Source organism: Passer montanus, unplaced genomic scaffold (genome assembly GCF_014805655.1).
Source record: "Passer montanus isolate IOZ18808 unplaced genomic scaffold, ASM1480565v1 scaffold106, whole genome shotgun sequence".
Classification (NCBI taxonomy): domain Eukaryota; kingdom Metazoa; phylum Chordata; class Aves; order Passeriformes; family Passeridae; genus Passer; species Passer montanus.
This window is the reverse complement of record NW_024357170.1, coordinates 805669-828708: the sequence shown is the minus strand read 5'-3', so window position 1 is coordinate 828708 and position 23040 is coordinate 805669. Positions and strand designations below refer to the sequence as shown.

Here is a 23040-nt window from a genome sequence, read left to right as displayed (position 1 = left end):
TGTGCATAGGCACAAAAGAAGTTGAATAAGAAAAAAAAAAAAATCAATTATTGACTGATTTTCTGCATTTTTTGAACTGAAACATTTACACTTTTCAAAGTGCTGTTTTACCCTCTTAAAAGTGGCTGTGTTAGGGGGCTTCCTGTCACTGCCTGCTCCATGGAAAGTCTCTAAATTGGGTTTTGTGTGCTGCCTGCCAGCTCTGTTCCAAGCAGGATATTTTCTATTTTGCATGCAACTGCCAGTAAAAAAGTCCCAGAGAATTCCACGCATGCCTCTGCACCTCTCCAGATAACAGCTCCTTTTCATGTGCAACTATGTTGAAGCTAATTTTGTGCAAATACCTTTGAGGCCAAAAAGTGCTCCTGAACCAGAAACTTAATTGAGTTGGTGCAGTGTGGGCTCAAGAGTTCCTCATTTTCCTCTGGCTAGGTCAGGTTTTGCAGATCCAAGAAGTTAAATAAACAATTCTTAAGAATTCTTAAAATTCTTATTTTAGTATTTTATTCGGGAGCATCATATTTATATAGTCACTTTTCAGAGCAGAATAGGGAATTCCCTCTTTTCGTCTTCTTCCTCCTCCTCTTATTTTTTTTCTTCTGTACTTACAGTTCCTGAACCAGGGCAGGATAGAGGATGTTGGTCCAGCACTTCATTGACCAAGAGTTTTGGCCATGGGAGGAGTCCTGCCACCAGCCTGGAACCTGCTCAGGCTCCAAAGCAAACACTCCTAAAGCCAGCTTTCACAAAAGCCAAGCCGGATGAAAATGACAGTGCCAAAGTGAGCAAAAAGATTATTTAAATCCCTGTAGAACTCTGCAACCTTCCTCCAGCCTGGAGGGCAGCCCTTCTGTGCTCTGTGTTTTCACAGATGCCATCACCTTCTGCAATGCCAGAGGTGCTGCTGGAGACTCATTGGCTCCCAGCAGCCAAGCAGAGGAACAATGGCAGTGAAGTCTGCACCCACACCTCCACAGAACCCCAGGATGGCTCAGGCTGGAAGGGACCACAGTGGGTCACTGGTCCCACCTCCCTGCTCCAGCAGGGCCATCCCACAGCACAGAGCATAGGACGGTGTCCAGAGGGGTCTGGGATATCCCCAGTGAGGAGACTCCACACCCTCTCTGGACAATCTGTTCAGGGCTCGGTCAGTGCCCAGGGAAGAAGTTCTGCCTCCTGTCCAGGTGGAAGCTCCTGGGATCAGTCCCTGCCCGTTCCTCTGGAGCCATCGCTGGGCCCCCGGAGCAGAGCCTGGGCCTGCTTGGAGCCCTCCCTGCAGACAGGGACACCCAGGGCTGAGGGCCCCTCTCAGCTGGGGCTCCTCTGGAGGCTGGACAGCCCCAGCTCCCTCAGCCTTTCCCTGCCAGAGATGCTCCAGGCCCTAAATCATCTCTGCATCCTCCTCTGGCCCTGCTCCAGAAGCTCCATGTCCCTGCTGTCCTGAGGAGCCCAGGACTGGACACAGCTCTCAGATGTGTCACACAGGGCTGGGCAGAGGGCAGGTCACTCCCTGACCTGCTCTTCCCAATGTACCCCAGGCTGTGTGTCCTGTCCATCCACCCAGGGAGGCTCAGTGTAGCTCAGCCTTGGGACACAAATTATTTCATTGCACAAGGAATTGTCAGAGAGAACTAAACCCATTCCTGCAATTCTTAATTTGTACTGTCTATGACCAGCCACATGCTGCCCACTTCACCCTCATTTTCCACCTTTACCCAGTTGCTTCTTAGCCACAGTACAGAGAGAGACACATATTCCTTCAATTACTCACTCTTTCCCAATGGAGAGGCTCTCCCATGGGAGGAGCTCAGCACCATGGGGCAAGTCTCACCTATAGGGAGGCAGGGAGATGGGGATTCCTGTTCCATTTCCTCCCTTCGTGCAGAGAGTTTAAAACAGTGTTTACAATCAGTGGAATGACTCAGGAAAGTAGCTCTGGCAGGGTGGGGAACCTAATTTGAAAAAATAAAAAAAAAAAGGCAATGACTTCTGCTTTATACATTGGCTGATATTCAGCCATCAGTACACAAAGGACTTTTCTTCCTGAGCCATTAGCTAAATGAATCAGCAGAGATTTCCAGCAGAGTGTTTCTCCCAGCAGAGTCCCATCTCCTGTTCCCCGCAGGCTGGGAGGGCAAGTATCCCTCTGCCACTGCAGAGACAAACAGGACACAAACAGGAAGGTGTCTTTTCAAAATGTGAGGTTACTGTAAAAATAAATCATGACTCTTCTGCGGAGAACAGCAAACACAAATTATGGGAAATATTTTCAGCCTTTGCCGTTGCAAAGGGAGCAGATGTAAACAGCCCAGCTGCCACAGGAGGCTGACACCAGCTGTGGGATGGCTCACAGCCCTGCAGCTCCAAGGCTGCCACAGCTTTCCCAGTGTTCCCAGTGCTGTGGTGAGGACAGCACCCTGTGCTCCCCAGGGCTCTGTTCCAACCAGCCCAGCACACACACACCAGAGCACAGGACTCAAACTTGGGTGGGGATACCCCCGTGAGGGTCTCCAAATAATCTTAATTTCAGTTCCTTTGTTCCCAACAGAGGCTGAATGACACAGCTGTCCAGAAGTCATTGGAGCACCTTCCCTATGGAGACAGGCTAGTAAAGTTGGGGCTGTTCAGCCTGCAGAAGGGAAGGTTGGTGTGTGGACACCTCACAGAACCTTCCAGCCCAGCTGAAGGGGCTACAGGGAAGCTGGAGGACAACTTTTCGTCAGGAACTGTAATGAAAGGGCAAGGAGGAATGGCTTCAAACTGACACAGACTAGGTTTAGATGGGATATCAGGAATAAATTCTTCCCTGTGAGGGTGCTGAGGCCCTGGCACAGGTTGCCTAGAGCAGCTGTGGCTGCCCCATCCCTGGTAGTGTTCCAGGCCAGGCTGGATGGGACTGTGAGCAACCTGGGACAGTGGAAGGTATCCCTGCCCTTGGCAGGGGAATGGAACGAGATGATCTCTAAGATCCCTTCTGACGCAAATTCTTCCATGTTTCTGCAATTCTAAGGCTCCCAAGGCACAAGGAAGGTTTGGGCACCTTCTGGAGCCTTGGGTGCTGCAAGAAAAAGGCTGTGCCAAAGCCACCAGGCAGGCAGGTGGGATTGACATGGAAATATGAAGGTCTACCTCCCCACACTCCCAAAAAAAGAAAAAAAAAAAAAAAAAAAAAGAAAAACCCCCCAAATTTCCAAAAAAGCCCCAAACAACAACAACAAAAAAACATACACCCCCAAACTAATTTAAAAATCACATGCACAGGTTTCAGCTGTAAAGGTAGGAGCCAAAAAAAAAAAAAAAAAAAAAAAAAAAAAAAAAGGAAACACCACCTAACTTCCCAAAGTAGCTGGGTTGAGAAAGAGTGGCCATGTGACTTCCCTGCTAAAGGTAAGAAAGGCAAGGATGAAATCATCTACCTGCAGAAGAAAGGGAGATTGGCTCCCCTCCCCAAAAACTACAGAGGCTTTTATCTGTCAGGAGGGCTGAAGGATCTGGGTTCCCTCTCTGCCCCAGCACCAGAAAGTGAGATGGACCCAAATGGCACTTTGCTCCAAATCCCTGAAAACAATCAAGGGACAAACTTCTCCACCTTGTTTAAAGTACTGTAAAAATCTACAATGAGCACAGAGAGCACAGGAAGTAGGAGAGAGGATGGCTTCTATAGTGTATATAACTGGAACTTTTAAACTCCTGGATATTCACAGCTAGCTACCTTGCTGTAAAATCAAACACTTCTCAGCAGTTCTTTTCTCCAGCAACAACCCTTGGGAGACAGCTATCACAGCCATGGGCTCTGAAAAGCTGTTGCCTTAATGTTCAACATTTACCAACTCTTTTCTGATGGATCAGGCATACTTGGGATGTGGGACACACAAGATCAGGAAAGTATCCCTGAAGCTGGTTTGATGACTCAGCCATGCAGGCTCACCTGGCAGATGCATTATCAGTGCTGAAAGTGTGATTATCATTAAGCTGAGGTGATGATGCTTCCAGGTTTCCATGCTCAGCACTTACCTATGGAGATGGGAGGCACTGGCAGGTGATTGATTTGGGTTTGGTTTGGTTTGTGGGGGTTTTAATGTGTTCTGCTTAGCATAGCTGCATGAAGGGGACTCAATATTTACCACCCAGCCACAGATGATTGTCTGATCTGATTTGTAGCAATCTTTATTATAAATGCAAAAAATTATTTCTGCTGTTGAACTAAATTAATGCTGATACTTTCTAATGTATCCCATCTTACAGAAACCAAGAGGCCTGTAAGGAAAGGTTTCTCTTGTAAAACTGAAGAGTTAGTTCAAGAGTTCATGTACTCTCATAACATAAAACAGGACTTGTTTGTAGAAAATAGTGCCTTTTTGCTGGCCAAGGCACACAGGAAAAGGTTAATATACCAAATTTACCGGGTTACAGATCAGCTATTTAGAAGTAGCAGGAGTTTAAAAATTAATTATGCTAAAATATGCAAATAGGAGATAGTCACACACATATATGCACTGTCAGCTTAACAGCCACAATTTCGGCAACTGGACAAAATCTCACCATGCTTTTCTTCTGTGAAAGTTTGTGACAGTATCCTCACTCCCATTCCCAGTCTTATAACCACGGCATTGCATGAGTCCAACAGAAATACATCTACAATCTACCTTGTCAACTCAAAAAACAACTAAAAAAACCCCCAACAAAGTTGACAACACACAGAGCTTTCCCTATTTGCACCAAGTCTGACTCATTTAAAAATCCCAATTGCTTGGCACTTCCAGTTCAAATGACAATACAGAGGCAAAACAATTCTCAAAGGAGACTCAAAGGACACTCTAGTCAGGCAACCATGGAATTTGGAATTTTGATTCTGCTCACCCTAACAAAATGAGCCTTCTTGAGACTTAACATGAAAAGGGAATAGGTAATGAAAGTAGCCATGCTGTCTTGTCCAACACACACCTAATTCCACTACAAATTGCAGCAGGGAGAACCGCATGAGGAGCCTGGAATGCTGGGAGTCCAAGATACCAGTGCAGTGTGGATTGCAGATGCAATAGGGAGGGTCATATAAGGATGGAAGGCTCTTCACCTTAGTGGGACACCTGCCACATGGTCAAGGGCTGTCACTGCTTCCTCCAGAGGCAGCACTGGGAAAGAAATCCTGCCTGTGGTTAACTCTGGTTTGGCTCCGAAGCCAGCAGGAGCACAGAGAGGATGAATCTGGCCATCCATGTATTCTGGGTACCCACCCTTTCCTCCTCTTTCTGATAGGAAAGAAATCACCATTCAAAAGTCCAAGCCAAATTGTACCTGGCAAGTTTAATGCATGAGCATGGAAATAAAACAGACCATTCCCAGAAAAGTTTTTATTTTACCCAAAAGCTTAAATGCAAAAGATTGGCCACTTCAAAAATTTCACTGTGCTCATTCACTCCCCAAAGCTTTTGAGATTGCAGCACATAAAACTCAGTGCTCAGTGTCACATTTGGACTGGGAACGCTGTAGACAGATGATGTGAGCTGGGGTGGGGACTGCCACCAGACCACGTATCAAAAGCCTATTTCTGAAAATGTGCATTTCTCAAAAAGCTCACTGAATTATCTTCTTCTTCATTCTAGGAGAAGGGACAGGTAGGGCTGAACAAGCTGGCATTTTGTTGGTTTTGTCCTCTTCCAAACCTGGAAGAGCTGGTTTGGGATCAGGCAAGATTCCCAGCAAGCCCTCACTATGATGAATTTTGCAGTCAACACCAGGAAGTTTTCAGAGTGACTTGTAATTGCAATGAGAACTCCTATTCACACCTCTTGGAAATATTTGTTTAGGCTGCTCAGCTGAGGATGAGTGAAACAAGTGTGAACTAATGAACATTCCCAACCATTCTCAGCTTATTACAGGTAAGAACTAACTTTTGCTGTAGAAAATGGAAATTCTGGAATAGCCACACAAAGCTGTAGACTCAAAATCTGTCCCTGTCTATACTGCTTAGTCTTTCAGTAGTGTTCAGCCACTGCCAGACATAAACCTGTTCTACAGGAGGAAGAAAAAGGAGAGGAGCTGCAACATCCAGTTCCTGCCAGACGCTCTATGGCCAGACTGAAACAATAGGCAGTACCAGGTCTTACTGCACAAGGTACAAGAGGGACACCCTCATCACAGTAAATATAAAAACTATTTGGGCATTGTCTGTGTCTAGAAGCCAGTGAAAGACTCAGGGTTAAACACAGCAAGTAACAAAGGAAATGCACGGCCCTCTTCCTACAACATGATGGTCCTTCCTCACAAGAACAGAGCCTGACATCCATTTTAGCCACTCGTATTACACATCCTACACATCCAGGTGGTTACAGTTCCTCTGGGAAGCATGATTCCTGGGGACTGCAGCTCTCAGAATGAACAATCTCTTCACTGGAGTCCTCTGCTGCTTACCACTGATTTTAGAGAAACAGATGAAATGTTTCCCAGGCAAAGCAGAAGCCAAGACGATCAAGCCCAGTTCAAACAGATAAATTCAAATGGGATACTAAAGCAATTAATAATAGAAAGGGATCTGGTTACACTGCCAGCATTTATAGTTACAGTCTTGCTGCTGTTTATTGTTACAGTTTTACAACAAAAATAATTTTTTAGAAGTAGTTCAAAGCTAGTACCAAATCGGCAGTGGACTTCCAACAACACTTTTCTGCTGTCTGGAGCCCCAGTTGCTGGAGTTTCTCCTCCTGTTTTGCATATATGTCATTCCTTCTGGTTTATCTTCCTGTGTATTCCAGGACAGCAGCCAGACCTTTTGACACTTGCATGATCTAGGATTTTCACCCATGGGACTCTGGCTCCTGTATCAGCTCTTTCCCGTCTGAGGGCTGGTCAAGACTAGGATTTGTTAAGAAGGATTAAGCCAGGAGATTTGGGAAAAAAAAAAAAAAAAAAAAAAAAAAAAAAAAAAAAGATGGGGCAGGAACTTTTATTGAGTGCAATATCCCTGCTTCTTTCTTCAGCAAGAAAATAATCATGGCAACAAGAAAAAAAATGCAACCAAAAAAAGAAATAAAAAAGTGCATCTGTTGCAAACAATATGATCCTTGTCTCTTTTTAACTCTTGTTTTGCAGAGTTTAAAATAGCAATTTTTCCTCTTCCTTTTTTCCTCAGAGTGCAGCTTCAGTCATTAGTTTCTTCTTTAGTTTCTGAAAAAAAAAACGGATTCATAAGAAAATGTGACACAAAATACCTTGAATTTTTCAAATGTTTTATACCTTAAAATGAGATATGCACCCCCCACAAAGACACCCTTTCAAAGAATATTTATGGCATATGACACCTTTCAACAATTCTAGAGTAAGGTAATTCTGTTTCCAAGACAAAAGCCTGAGAATCCAAACAGAAAACCCTCCCTTCCTCTTCTCCCCTCTTGGTGAAGTTTTGCCTTGAAGAGAAGTGTCCATGCCTCTGGAAGTCTTAGAAATAATCAGTTCTGTGTAGCCATACAGCTGACAACAAATGATGTCTGAGAAAATACAGAACTTTACCACATATTTTACTGACTTTTCTGTCCCCATTTCATAAAAACAGATGGATCTAAGAACTAGGTATAAGATAGGTGTAGCATCATAGGAACTGTCTCAGGCAGCAGCTCACAAAAAATATTTGCCACAGTTTTCATCCTGCATTCAGGGGAGCTACTGTTGTCTTGGAACTCTTTCCCCTCCTCTTTCTCTAAGAAAACATTTAGCTGATTACCAACAATAGTCTCTCCTTTCTTGCTGCTGCTCTCTAAGTCCTCTTTTTCAGCAAGTGCTGCCAACTCTGGCTCTGTTTGGTAGCTCTGGTAGGAACTTTGCTCTGGTGGTGTCACTCCCTTTTGTCTTCCAGTCTCTGGCATGGATTCCAGTGCTGTTCCATTGGGCACTTGAAGGAGATATGGCTCTGTGAAGTATTGCCCTTCTGCCATGCTAGAAAAAGGCATTTGGGAATGCAACTGATTGGAGAAAGGAGCTCCCTGCATGTAGAAATCACTCCAGGGCACAGCTGGATAGGCAGGGATATCTGCTGAGGAAAAAGCCACCAAGAAAAGAATAATGAAAATAATGCCTGTGTACAAGATGTGTGTGCTGTGCTTTACTCAGCACAAACACAGCACTGCCATGCAGCAGACACCACACACACAGCAAGGATCACTTTGCTCTTTATGCTGCAGTGTATTTAACCAAAACTGATGTTGCAGTTCTTAGGAAGAAAAGCTTACGAAGTTCATAGCATTGTTATAATCTAAAAAAGAATCCATGCCACTCAGCACTGATCCTGAGTGTATGTGATGATAGTAGACACCCCCTCAGCTGGTTTTTTTCCAGTCCCATTTTCCAAATTAGCTCTGCCAGGTGTAAGATGGATACTTAATCTTCACTTTTTATTTATAAAAGCTGTAAACCAGCAATGTTTTGTTAATTAATATCCATAATTCAACTAAGTTGCTCACTTGCTTATGTGCTGATGTAAAACTCACAGGTGTGTCTGCACTGATAGACTGGTTTCCAACCCTGCACTTTGGGAATCCTGGAACTTTTTCAGAAAGAAATTCTTCCCTTGTGAAGGCACTGGAACTCAGAGGAGTTGTGGCTGCCTCATTCCTGGAAGTGTTCAAGGCCAGGTTGGATTTGGCTCTGAGCAACCTGGGATAGTGGAAGGTGTCCCTGTCCATAGCAGAGGGTTGGAACTGGATGAGCTTTAAGGTCCCTTCCAAACCAAGCCATTCCAGGATTCTATGATTCTGTGAACTTGGTCATCCCTACTGCATAACAGAAAAGCCATTCACTGCTGATTATATTCTGGACAAAAGTATGGAGTTAGAGAATATCAACTCTGCCTCTGTTCCTTCAACAACCTTCCAACTTCACCAGCTTGCACCCTTAGAAACCCCTTGATGCTGATACAACATGCCCCAAGGAATGCAACACACACTTGGGCATCAAGCTAGAAACACATTTAATTTGATGCAGTCTGAGGCACAGCCCTCTCATTATTTCTGGCACTTCAGACTGAAAAACCACAGAAAATAATAATTATACCTTGGAACTAGAGCAGGCAAGCAGGGCCAAGTATGTTAGATAGCATGGGTGCTGCCAACCTGTCCTGAACAATGTCAGCTCTGAAGAGTGGGGACAGGAGCCAGCTTGCAGCCTGATGTAAGTCAGACTGAGTCAGACTTGCCTCCTGACAAGGTCCACAGAACTGGTACAAAAACAGCAGCAGCATCTGTGGGCTAAAACTCTTTGTTCTCTCATGTCATAAGACAAGGGATGGAACTTTTGGAGCATGACCTTAATTTAACAAACCTGTCAGTCCAAATGAATTAACTACAACAGTTTGTAATTTGTACTTGGGCCTGAATAACTTCAAAATACAAAGCCCTAACACAAAACAAGGAGATCAACAATGCCATTTTTACCTAGGAGGTTTTTTTTGTTTTGTTTTGTTGTTTTTTTTCCCAGAAAACTATGCTGGAGTGCCTTCATCTCAGTGCTGTTGCAAATTCAAGTCAGAGGAAGAATCTATGTCCATACTCTGCTGGCTCCTGTCTCTCTCTTCTTTTGCACTACCCTAATATACATAACATGATCTCAAACTGGTTTCTGCAGAAGCCAAACAGAGAAGGCTGTTGGCTCTAACTACCTCCAACTATCCCATCTGCTGTGGCACCTTTTCCACTTTGCACCCTTGACTCCCACCACATGCAACAAAGGGATGTTTGTGTACACAACAGGACACTCCTGAAAAACAAAAGTTACTTCTCCAGTGCAGCCAAAACTTCTGCACTATCTGACACATTCACATTTTATGCTCTTCCTGACATGTGCAGTCTGGGTAGTAACTTTTGATTCAAATGAACAGGTTACTCAGCACTTTAAAAAAAAACCCAAGCATACAAGGCAATTAAGTGAGTTTTGATTCAAATGAACAGGTTACTCAGCACTTTAAAAAAAAAAACCCAAGCATACAAGGAAATTAAGTGAAAAAAAGATGGGCACATCTACAGATTTGTGCAGGCATGTGGACCATTCCTTCTTTCTGTCACAGTCATCAGTGAACTCACTGATCATGCTGAATGTTTCAGGGTATTATTTAGTAACTCCAGAGGAGCGGGATGCCAAAATAGTTCAGAAATTTACCTGAATTGTCACTTGTCTGCTGTGGCATGACTCTCCCCGTGTGGTTTTGTACATAGCCTTGTGTGGCTCCATAGGTTATGGCTCCACTGTTGCCAGGTAAGTCAGGGAAAGCTGGATGGGACTCCAGGGGTGTTGGAGGAGGAAAGTGGTCACTGGAGAGCATACTGCTGGCCAGGTGACCTTGGTGACACAACTGGGAGAGCTGATAGATTCCCCCCTGGCTGCTATACTGACAGTAGGTGGCCTCCAGGTTGTCTGTAGGCTCCAGCTGCTCTGGATAAGGGCAGGAAACTGGTGAACTGAAGCTGCAGGAGCAAGGAGAGAGGGAACCCAGAGATTAAAGGAGGGTTAACAGCTACACCAACCTATCCAATTAACAACTGTTTTATTGCCAACTCTTCCTCCCAAATTCCAGGCACAGGACAAGGGCAACAAAAGCCACTTGATCAAAGTGCTTTCACATCAGGGTCCTTGAACAATGGGTATTAGTGGGGATTATCTTCCCACTCTCCAAAGCACCCCCAAAGCTTGAACACCCTCACTTTCACTTGAGGCATGCAATTCTGAGAGCACTCTGAGTACAGGTAGCACCTGTCTCATAGCAGGCATCCTGTCCTATTATGCACTCTCTACAGCTTTTTCATACTCCCTTTAAAGGATATCGTCACATCTGCCTCTCACTTTTCATTAATGCTCCCACCAAAATCCTCATCCCCTGTCCCACATTCACCCTCCCAAGACTTCTCCCAGGGGCTACTTTTTTCATCTCTCTCAAAGACATTCTCATCTGCCCCTACCCTTGATTCTGGACGCTGTAAGAGAAGGCTTCCCTGGAGCCATTTTCCTGACTGGCCAAGTTGCATTCACTGTTGGGCGTGTCCAGCATCAGGGGAACCATGTGGCTGTGGGGGTCGAAGGCCAGGCTGAGCGACAGGCTGGCCCTGCGGATGGGAGGAGGGCTGGGAAGATTAGGAAAGCACTCCACACCGCTGGGATTGAAGAGCAGCTGCGGCAGCGCCTTGCTCTGAGCTTGCGCTTCACAGGGCGTCACTATTCCTGCCACCGAGGAGGCTGTGAATAAAACAGACTGTCACACTGCGCTGTCACACTGGGAATATGCAGGAGCAAGCAGAGGGAAGGACAAGAGGAGCAGGACAGAAAAGCAAGATGCCAGTGACAGAGTGGACGTTATTGATGGGAATAAAAGTAAATGAGTACTAGCACTGCTGTTGAGAAGCAAAAGGGAGTAGCAGCAACCTCTCTGGAACACAGAATGATGTTTATTGGTTAAATAAAATTACCTTTGTGATTTCAGTCTCTGCATACTATCTTTATCCAGCTCTCAAGAAGGCAGCCAAATGAAGCAAAAGTACTTCTTGGAAAAGAGCCAGGAACAATCCCCCAGTCATCTTCCATTTCTACTGTCCTCTGGGAGGAGTGTGCTGCACAGATCACCCTTTAGAAAAAATGAACTGTGCTTTGAAAGAAACAAAGCTGTGCCTTTGCAAATCCACTGTCTAGGCTGTTTTGAAACACATTTTCACTCCTGGTTTGGCCCCTGATGAGTCATGCCAAAAACAAAAATTAAAAAAGTCAAAATGGCAGCTGAAGATCCTTGGGAAAAAGAAGATGGGAAAGGAAACCAACACCTTTTGGTTGGTAGAATCTTGTTTAGTGACCTGTCTCCTCAGTGACTGCTGGAAAAGGAGAGAGGAACAGTCTCCTACAGAACAGCCTCTGTGGAAAAACACAACAGAGGAAACTGAAGATCAGAATCAGGTATGCTGGTGATCCAGAGTAACAATTATACTCAAAGCTCAAGAAGCTTGGGCATGGTGCAAGAAAATGAGTTCCTCTCATATTATGTCAATTAGTAAATGGTTTCTCTCTTCACAAATGCAGCCATCATGTGTGCAGAAGCTGCAATGATTTCTCCAGTCTAGCTAGGCTAAACCAGCTCAAGGATGAGGAAGAGAAGAGAAAATATCAGCAGCTGCTCAGGTGAAGCTCTCCCACACATGGCAAAGCTTTCACGGAAAGTCTGCAGCTGCACTTCACCCTTGCAGGCATAGAGAGTAACATCAAATGCACTCCACCAGGTGTGACTCAAAGGCTTTAAACACAAACCTAAACATAAAGATGCCACAAGAAGTATTAGCAGCCTTTAGAGAATTTTGGAATGCACGTCCAGAGAGCTGATTAGGAGTTTCCACTTGAACATCTTGCAACTTTTCATCAGCAGTTTCTCAGATTACCCAGTGTGCTGGGCAGTTTTGTGCCTCTTATTGCACCTTCCCACATTCTGGTTTTTTCCATCTCTCTGCAGCCATGGAGAGAAGGAATCAAATGTTTCAATGAAAGTTTTTCAAATTTTCAATAGCCCTGACTTTGGGCTCAGTCAGAAAACTGAAGCAAAATCGAGGATGGCATCTCTAAAGCATTCACATGCCCAGGCAGTCCTCAGCAGTTTATTTTTTCTGTTTGACCACACTATTTATCCATGCCAGGCAGCATCTCCGATGTACCTGTTGCATTCCTGGGGTTTGGCTTAGCCAGAAATGAAACTGAAGATCTCTTTTGATTTTTTAAACCCTTCTTTAGCACTGGTTGCCCTGACCACTGTGCCCCAAACATTATGGAACAGCAGCTATAGGGGGCACAACTTACCTGAAAAGCAGTCTATATCCAGATAAAGCTCCAGTTCAGTAATGACAGCTGTTCTGCAGATGGCCCTGCTCTTCCTCAGGATGAACACAAGCAGCCCAGGAAACCACTTCTAAACCCACTTCCATACCTACTAAGAATAATTTAATTTTTTAAAAATATTTGCAACACTTAGTGCCGGTAATCTTTGTGGATCATGGCAATAGGATCCTCAGGCAGTGAGACAGCACCCTCGATCTCCAAAGAGCTAGTTCAGCCTTTTCTAAAGTTTCCTCTGCTTCTCTGTCTTTTCAAAAAGACACTGACATTTTGCCTCCTAAATAAAGTCACAAATGCAGTCAGAAGAAACAATTCCCAGAGAAGTCATATCTGCTGAATCTGACATATCTACAGAAGCTTCCAGAGTTGTTCCATGAAGAATTCTGACCCCTGGCTTGACATAATGCTTACATTGTACAATTCTGTGGCTCTACCTGACACTGATGTAGAGAGAGAGAGAGAGAGAACCTCAGAGCTTTCCAGTGAACAGTCGGATTTTTACTTCTTGCTTCCATTACTTCTGGGTTCTCAGTCCATGAGATAACCTTGGAAATTTTTGGAGACAAATTTAATCATTTACACCTTCAGATCTCTGAACAGGTCCTGGCACTACACTTGACTTAACTCTAGAATGGTTATTCTGTTTGCAGCCTTTACTGGAACATCAAGGGCCACCACAAAGCTTCTGACAGATTCACCCTCGTCTTGAAATTATAAGAAAAGAAATTTTTTCAAAATTTGTTTGAAAGCCAGAGTCGTATAAGTGAAGTAATTGGAGTTTGTAATTTATTTACTGTTCTTTGACAGGCCATATCCAGCTTCATCCAATTGCTCCCAAGATTTCCATTACAATACCATCTCTGCCAGTGAATTTAATCACCTTGCTATTTGTTTAATAGAGTTACCTGCACAGGCTGGGCTCCTAACAGGTGTCTCAGCAAGGCAAACATGAGACAAAGGATTTTCTGCAAAAGCACCAGTGGTACAGAAAAATCTCTTCCCACAAAAATCTCTCTACCAGAGGTACAGAAAGGAACTTTTCTTTCTAATGGGTTAACTCTAAAGAAAACATAAGCCAATTAATCACAGATACATATGTATCAGCAAGAAATCTCAGAAGACCAAGAAAAGCTTCAAGTAATTGCCAGTGTCTAAAAATAAAGCTGTTCATTTCAATCATGCTGTCTAGCAAAAGTGAAAAAAAAAGCACCAACAAAACATTTCTAAGATCAAAGCAAGCTCAAAATTGAAGTTTTGAGTCACAAAAGGCTCTTATGGCAAGTAGTGTGGCTACTACATCCAAATCAGATGTCGTAACTGCCAGCAAGGTAACACATACAACTCACTAAAAAGCACCAACAAAACATTTCTAAGATCAAAGCAAGCTCAAAATTGAAGTTTTGAGTCACAAAAGGCTCTTATGGCAAGTAGTGTGGCTACTACATCCAAATCAGATGTCGTAACTGCCAGCAAGGTAACACATGCCTCAAATACAACTCACTGACATTTTAAATCAGCTTGTTTGGGAAACTGGTAAAAATAGTGGGTTTTTTACCAAAAAAACCCACTAAACTCACACACCAACAGTCAGAACTACTGGATAGAGCAAGGAAAAACAATGGAAATTGCAGCACTGAACACTGCAAAGGTCTCATGCACTTAAGTGATTGTCTTGTCCTGCTGAAAGTGGTTAAAAAGGAAAGCACCTGAATAGCCACTCCAGCAGGTCACACTCTGTGGGCCCAACTGCACCACAACACAGAAATCACAGAGGCTTTTTGCTGAAACCATCCATGAGCTGCTTCCACAAGGGGCACTATTAAGCAATTTGTTTTGCCTTGTAAATTGATAACCTTTTTCATTCATCTGTTTCCTCTTTTGTTTTGCTCCCGTTAATTTGGATTTTATCCTATCCAAGTTTTGTCTCCTTTATTTTCTGAGATACCCTAATAAAGAAAAGAGGCAGTTCATGGATGGCCTTATTTCTAGGCAAGCTCTTTTTTCTGAACAAGGATGCTGAATGGATTCAAGTCACTTTGGCTTTCATTTTCCTTCTGTTTCATTTTTTGCTTTCATTTTTAAAAAGAAGTCTGACTTTGCAATGGTAATCAACAACAAAAAATGAGTTTCATACCCCATAGCTGTGTTATCCTGCACCTAGTAAGGCAAAACTGCAACTGGAGCTTTCCAGGTGTTTGTGCCATGCAGATCTCTGTTCTAAAAGGATTATCTACAAGTAATATCAGTCTTTTCCCTCAGAGAAGACACTTGCCCTTTCTCTTCCTTACACATTTCACCAAGAATTCAGGTGGGACATTTCTTTCCTATCAGAAAGAATTGCTTGTGTTTTCCACATGGAGAGCTGCATCCCAGTGTGCAGATCCCCCAGAAGGAAATGGATCAATGCAAGCTGAGGACAAGATCATGTCCCTGAATTAAACTTTATTTCTCTGACAGACATCATCTAACAGGGCAAATAGCTTCATGCTGAGAGACAGTAGATTTAGGTTGGGTATTAGAAGGAAACTCTTCCCTGTGAGGCGCTGGCACAGGTTGCCCAGAGCAGCTGTGGCTGCGCCAACCCTGGCAGTGTTCCAGACCAGGCTGGATGGGGCTCTGAGCAACCTGGGTGTTGCTGCCCATGGCAGGAGGGATGGAATGAGATGATATTTAAGGTCCCTTCCAACCCAATCCATTCTCTGATTCTCTGGTATTCTCTCCTGACTAAACTGTGTGTCAGCAGAGGTGCTTTAGTAACCGGGAGAGGTTCCTAAAGCATAAAAATCAGAGGATATTTGGTTTCTTTCCTTTAAACTAATATTTTCGCAAAACAATTGGTGTTTATCCAATTAAATACAGGGCTCAACAGACTTCACCACTTCATCACTCTGAAAGTGAATTATTCAAACATCTTGACCATATACTCAAACGTTTTGACCTCTGTTGCAAGAAGTAGAAAAACTGGAACTGACTGAATAACAGTTAAAAAGGTCATTGGATTGCCCAAGGCAAATTTAAATGACAGAAGTACTAGACTAGGTTATAAAGCAAGTATTTCAATTACATACTTTTAGCAACACATGAAGCATTCTAAGCTTACAGTTGCTTTCCACCACACCAAAATACTTTTAAAGTAAAAGCACTATTAAAAATTTTGAGTAATTCTTAGAAAATGAGTTGCAGGAACTTCCTTAATACTACAACTAAATACTGATATATTTAGAATAAAACGAGGGGAAAGACATAATGGCATGAAATTCCAAAGAATTAATTACAGTGGGAAGCAGGAAAACACACAGAGCAGTACCATATGTCAGCATATCTACCGCTTGGGATATCCATCTCTAAGGAAGCGGTGGAGTCCTCATCACTTTGGAAGTTTTTTCGTATTGTGACAACTTGGAAACACAAATATATCTAGGAAATGCTTTAGGGAGCACTACTGACTCTAGGGAATGCTCTTGGACTACACACATCAATAAACAATTAGACAAATCCTCTCTCTTTCACTGCCATCAATCTTTTAACAGAGCTCAGGTAGAAAACTGGTTGAACAGCACACCCCACTGACTTAAAATTCCATTGCAACAGTGATTAAATTCATCCTTCAGCTTTGGAACTCAGCTACTCTCCCTCCCTCAAGGTCTCGCACAAAATGGAAACCTGCCATGCCTGGAGAAGCCAAGGAAGCCCCTCTGGATGTTTTAAGGTGTGGTGTAGCTGATGGAGCCTTCACAACACCAGCAGTTCTCAGAGTTGCCCTTCCTTAGGCAGCTCACGTGGCTCAGGCTGTATCCAGAACGTTTCCATCTAAACCACAATATGGGGAGTGTGTATCTGCCACGGAGAACATCAGAACCAGAACAACACTCCCCTCATCCTTTATAGCACCAGGACCAGGGTCAAACAGCTGTTATAGAAGAATGCCCTGCTCACTTATGCTTATGAAGTCCTGCTCAGAATTCCTTGCTGCCTTGTGCTAGGACAGAAACAAGGACTGCAAATCTGCCTCACAGAGGCACCACCATACTGGCAGATAACTGGTTGAGACTCAATCAGCAGTGAGCTGCCATACCTACAGTCACAGAATCACTGGAAGAGACCTTAAGGATCACCTCATTGCCCCCCTGCCATGGGCAGGGACACCTTCCACCATCCCAGGTTGCTCAGAGCCCCATCCAACCTGGCCTGGAACACTGCCAGGGATGTGGCATCCACAGCTACTCTGTGCCAGTGCCTCACCACCCTCACAGGAAAGAATTTCTTCCTATTATCTAACCTAAATTTCCCCTCTTTCAGTTTGAAGCCATTCCCTCTTGTCCCACCACTACAGTGCCTGATGAAAAGTCCCTCTGCAGCTTCTCTTTAGGCCCCTTCAAAAACTAGAAGGTTCCCCTGAGGTCTCCACAAAACTTTTTCTCCTTCAGGCAGAACAGCCCCAACTTTCTCAGCCTGTGGAGTGACGTGGTGCCGCTTTTTGCACTGATGGCATCAGACTCTGACACGGCCTTTCCTAAAGCCTTTGGGAACCTCCCAGCTCCACCAGCTAATGCTGCAGTTGTGAAAACACACACATGCTGGTCAGGGTCTCACCTGAGGCAGAGGTGGGTGATGGAGGGTGTGTGCTGAGCAGGCTGGAGGAGTTCCCAGCTCCAGGGTCTCCTCCCAGCACACCAGGCTGGTCTCCAGCAGTGTCAGGCAATGGAGGCACAGGCAGAGGAGGTGCCCTGCAGCAAACACAGAGGACAAGGCAGGGCATTATGACCAGTCATGCACTCCTCTGACAAGGGGCAGATCCTACATCACCAGCAGGTGCAAAGGGAAAGCACTGGCTGACTACAAGTGCAATGAATGCTGTATCAAAAGTCTTTGGGGAAGCAGCCCCAAGTCACTTGAATAGGAGAGGCAGCAGGAACAGTGCAATGGAGTAAGGTGCTCTCCAACTTTCCACTTTAATTTCTCCTCTTCCACTTAATTTTTCCTCTTTTAATTCTGTTTTCTTCATAAGCAGACACTCACTCCAGGTTGCCATAAATACCTCCTCATGGAGATTGATTTCTCCCCTCAAACATTCACCATCCCTTGAAAGACCCTCTTACATATTGCCTTTCCCCCATTAATGTCCTCTGCTCACATATGAGAAGTGCTACCTTGGATTTCTTCAAAGAAATCTATGACTTTCAAAGACTGATGTAATCAAGCAGCATTTCCATCACCAAGTGAAAATCCATGGAAATGGAAAGTAGTGGTGGGAGAACCAGGTTAAAAGAATCCCCAAGCACACCCAAAGCACCTGGCTGACGCATTCACAGAGAAACTAAAAATGAAGAGATGATTCCATAAACTTTTTTACCTCATCCCTTGCTCTTTACATTATTTCAGCCGGAGCAATTTAAATTGTTTTATTTCAAAATTAATTTGATTAATCTGTGTTACAGGTTAATTAAAAGGACTTTTAAGAGGGTCCATCACAATTTGCCCAGAAATCTGACAGGCTACCTAGGTCAAACTCACTGCTCAGCTGTTCACTGTTAAAAGGTGAAGGGGAAATGGCTGAAGAAAATATTTAATTGCTTAGGTATCAATTGTGGAAAAATGAGAAAAGAAAGTAAGTTCCTTACCCATAGCCCTCTGATCCAAAGGGGACAGACAGAGCTGATGATACCGGGTATTTTCTGCTGCCTTTTATACTCAACTTCTGCAATTTCCGCCACTTTGCCCTGCGATTCTGAAACCAGACCTGAAAAATGGGAAGAAAGGAATGCATTCAGGGAAGAAACCACCTACACATGGGAACTCTGACAATGTCCCAGTCCCTGCTCATCCTTTTTCTGCACAGAACCCACAGGCAGCACTGTCCCCCAGCAGGCATTACCAGGATACGCCGTGGTGTCACACCAACCACAGCTGCAATCTCTCTCCTCTTCTCATTGTCAGGATAGTGGTCTTCCTGGAACATCTTCTCCAACTCTTCTAGCTGCTCTAGAAATGATGCATTGTCCAAAGAGAGAGAGAGAGATGGGAAGTATGTGACAAGAAAAAAAATAATTAAAAAGAGAGGGAAACAAACAAACAAAAAAGATAACAATTTTACTATACTAGAAATACATGAGTAGCAAACAATTTTTTTAAAACTAAACCACAAAAATAAACAAAAATCCTCTTTGGTTGTTTCAAAAGCAAAGAGAATTGCTAGCGATTCTTCAAATGAAAGACACTCAGCAACCTTTATTAGTGGAAGTCTTCACACACCTAATAGTGTGGAGTGCAGTGCAATACTAGTTAGAGCAGATCAGCCCTGGGAAGGGAACACCAAGTGCCACTGGCACTGCCAATGTCACTGTGTGCCAGTGTGTGCCCTGGGATCTACCTGCACTATAGAAGGTGCGAGGTTTCTTCTTGACAGGTAAGGATTTTTTTCCCTTGGCCACATCACAGCTGCCTCTGGACTCCAGGACTGAAGAGCCCTTGTAGAAATTCTGAGCTGCAGTGCTGGCTGGAGCACCTTTGCATGAGTGAGGGGCCAGGCTGTTCTCCTCCTGCCTGCAGGCAGCTCCAGCCACTCCACTGGATGCTTGGGTAGTTTTTTCCTTCTTTGCCTCCTTTTCAGTCCCAGCAGACTCTTGTGACCCTGACAGGTCTGTGGGCTCCTGTGCTAATCCAACCTTTGTGCCACCGCAGAAATCCAATGGTTGCTCACACGCCGAGGCAAAGTCGTGCTGGCCATCAAGGACAACAGAGCCTTTGGAAGACGACCCAGTTGCCTGCAGGGTGCTGCATCCCCCATCTTCTTCCACCTTCTTTAGAGAGCTATTCCTGTCTTCTATTCCCAAGTTATCCTCAACTATTTCTTGTCTGACTGTGCCTGGGAATGCAGGTAGCACACTGCTCCCTGCACCATGGTCACCAGCATCAGCATCCACCACAAGGTGCTCTGTATTCAGCAGCATGTTCTCCTTCTCATCCTGGCACTCTGCAAGGCAAAAATGACGGGGAAAAACCCAAACCCCACCCCACTGCCCACTGCCTAAACTGGATGTGCCTGGATTGGGAGTTTCAGCTATGGGGGAAGGAAAAGCCCACACAACAAAACCCAACAAGAACCAGAGAGCTGAAATAAAGACAGGTGCTGCCAAGAAAGCAACAGCAAAGAACCTGATATGGTCAATATGGAGATATTCAAATGCGTGATGAGAAAAGCCTAACTTAAAAAGCAAACTGTAAACTACAGAAGAGGGTAATTCCAGACACAGAGAATAAAGGGAAGCTTGCATATTACAAATACAGTAGTGGGAAAACAGCCTCAGGGGTAATACAGGTCTCTGGAATAAGCAACAGAACAAAAATCAACGACTCGATAAGATCCTGTCACCTTATTAAAATGAGCAGAAGAAAGACAGAAGCAAAATTCTGGTCTACTGTGTCAGCAGGGATTACCTGACAAATGTCATAATTTCTTTACTTTTATAGAGTTCTATCATACCAAAGCTGGCCAAGCAAAAAACCATTAATTGTACAAACTTCTAATAATTGCTTTAAATTACTTCTCTGCAGCTTCAGCCACACTTCTGAATAACAGATTTACAGGATAGGGAGTGAAATAGGGGTATAAGGACAAAATTAGGTAGAGAAGTCCAACTAAGTTTAACAAAAACCACAAACTGTGTTACAATAAGACAGACTAAATAGGAGAAGACAGGTCAGAAATAACACAGCAAAAGAAATAATTAAAATAGGCAACAGAATAATACAGAGGCCTTATACTTTCCTAGCTGGCACATACATTTCCAAATAAAAAGTTCAAAAAAATCTCCCAAGTGGCTCAGAATGTGTGAGTCTGCGTGATTTCTGCTACTTAATTTTTTTTTAAAAAGTGATTGTTTCATAAGAATGGGAAGTAGAATAATAAATCCAAACCCATGTATTTTCCTTTTTCTGGAGAGAAGAAAGTTTGAGCAGACTGTTGGCAGCATTTCAATAGCACATGACAACAGAAAAACATGATAGTTTAATTTTTGGGGGAAAAATATAAAAATAATTTCATTTCACCGTGCTCTGCTTTTGATATATATATATGTGCAATGCCAAAATAAAAGATTTGCTTCTGCCTCAATGTCTCTTTCTGAAATAACTGTTAATCAAGGAGGAGCCTCACTATTCCAAGCAGACCAGAGAAACTTCACAGAAGCATGAGGGAATGGCATGCTGCTCCAAGAGCATCTAATTTGCTTTTTATAGGATTAGGAGAACCAAATTAGTTGCAGGGGAGAGAAACAGAAGCAGGAAATTATGCAGCTATAATAATTAGCTCTTGTTAAGCAGCAACAAGTTTCCACTGCAGTTAAATGAGATTAAATATCCTGATGGGGAGGGTCAAGAACTGAATGAGGAAAAAGATGCCTCTGGTCTATACAACTCCTTTTTCCACCATCCTCCTGGTTGCATCTGAGCTTATTTCACTCATTGTATGAAAAAAATTAGAGTATTTGCACATTATTTGAGCAGGGTTTTTACTTGTTTCTACACAAACCCCAGTATGTGTTTACCTCACAAGTGTCCAAGTCTTATATGGGTACCTTACATCTGTAGAAGAACTGGATACCTGGGAGTTTAATATTCTTTACAGAAACAGTCCTCCAAGTGAAAGTAAACTGCTGTATTTTTATTTCTAGAACAGATAGCAAAAATCTCACAACCATTTGGGACTGCCAAGGAAAAGAGAATAAATGAAAACCAAGTTTGGAAAGAAAGATGGGCCTTCCTGGTAACAAAGGGAGTGATAAAACCACTCCTTTCTCCCCTCATTCAGAGACCAGACTGAGCATCATCTCACTTTTAGAAAAATAGAACATTCATTAGAAGGGATTTTAACGAGTGGGAACATCGGGAATAGGTAGTCTGGAACACCTGGTGCACTTGCAGCAAGCCAAGTCCCCGTTTCCATCTCACAGACACACCTCGGAAAAAGCCAACCACTTGAACCGCGAGGTTTTTAGGGCTGTTTGGGGCATTTAGTACAACGCCACCCGGACACACGCGGCAGGGGGAAAGGAACAGCCTCAGAGGTCCCTCCACACAAGGAGGGAGAAAACTGGACAGCGGGGGAAGGTGCAAATGAGAAACGCCGAGGCAGCGGGAGCCGCCCGGTGCGACACAAAGGAAAGACCCCCTGCCCCCGGCCAGGTGCGTTTACAAGCAGGGCACACGAGGGCCTGAGAATCCATCATTCCCAGCCGCGAGGCCCAGGACATGGAAGGCTAATGAGTGCCCAGATAATACCGCTGAGGAGCGATTATCCTGCCCCGGGGTTGCTCATTAGCCTCATTGCCGGGTGCCTCCCCCCGGTCATTAAGTCGAGGGGGCATCACTCATCTCCCCTGCCCTCATTCACACCCTTACCACAGCCCACTCCAAGCTCTCCGGCCGCCCGCTCCTCCGGCTGCTGCTCCTCGCCCGCCCCGTCCATGCCGGCTCCGTGGCGGGCCCGCTGCGGCCCGGCCCGGTTAATGCCCCGCCCGGCGGCCCGGGCTGCCCGGCCCCGGCCGCCTCATCAAGGGCAGCTGGGCACAGCGGGGCAGGCCGCCCTGCCCCTCCCCGCCACGGCAGCCGCGCTGGGCCCCGCTTCTCCACACGGGGGGAGCGGGAGGGTTCCAGCCAGGTGAGGGTCTCGGGAAGAATGCTCCCCGTGAGGAGCTGGCCAAAATATCGTCGTGTGCACCTTGGTGTTGCAAAACTCGCCGCCTGTGGATGAGGGGAACCTCGCTGTCAGGAGTGCTGGACCCGGTTCTGGGCTCCTCAGTACGAGGACAAGGAGCTACTGGAGAGGGTCCAGCGAAAGGAAACAAAGATGATGCGGGGTCTGGAATGTTACAAGGAGAGACTGCAGGGGCAAGGTCTGTTCTGGCTGCGGAAGACTGAGAGGGGATCTTGTAATCCATATAAATAATCTTTAATAGGTGGCATGAGGATGGTGCCAGACTCTTTTCAGTGGTGGCCAGCAACAGGGCAAGGAGCAATAGCCATGAACTAAAGAGTTTAATCTGAACATGAGGAAGACCTTTTTTTTTCCGTAGAGAATGGCAGAGCCCTGGAATAGCTGCCTAGGGAGGGAATGATGTCTCCCTCTCTGGGGACATTCCAAACTCATCTCGTCTTGTTCCTGTGTCACATGCTCTGGATGACTCTGACTAGAAC

The 23040-nt window shown here is 44.7% G+C and overlaps 1 protein-coding gene across 1 annotated transcript; it reads right to left on the bottom strand.

The window, feature by feature from the left end:
• Positions 1-6975: 6975 nt before the first annotated feature.
• NOBOX (NOBOX oogenesis homeobox) lies at positions 6976-22335 on the bottom strand. The gene is made up of 9 exons (XM_039720214.1): positions 22246-22335; positions 19217-19819; positions 18722-18828; positions 18468-18586; positions 17440-17573; positions 10941-11214; positions 10144-10448; positions 7718-8023; positions 6976-7164 (listed from the first exon to the last, which is right to left on the bottom strand). Exons 1-9 carry the CDS (start codon positions 22310-22312, stop codon positions 7139-7141), a joined length of 1941 nt encoding a protein of 646 aa, XP_039576148.1. The 5' UTR covers positions 22313-22335; the 3' UTR covers positions 6976-7138.
• Between the last annotated feature and the right edge of the window lie 705 nt (positions 22336-23040).

Coding starts and splice junctions, on each gene's coding strand:
- NOBOX (XM_039720214.1), bottom strand. CDS start 22,312: ATGGACGGGGCGGGCGAGGAGCAGCAGCCGGAGGAGCGGGCGGCCGGA. Junction 17,574..18,467: donor TTTGGATCAGAGGGCTATGG/GTAAGGAACTTA, acceptor TGTTTGCTGCAG/GGCACCTCCTCTGCCTGTGC. Junction 8,024..10,143: donor GCAGACAAGTGACAATTCAG/GTAAATTTCTGA, acceptor TTTCCTCAGCAG/ATATCCCTGCCTATCCAGCT.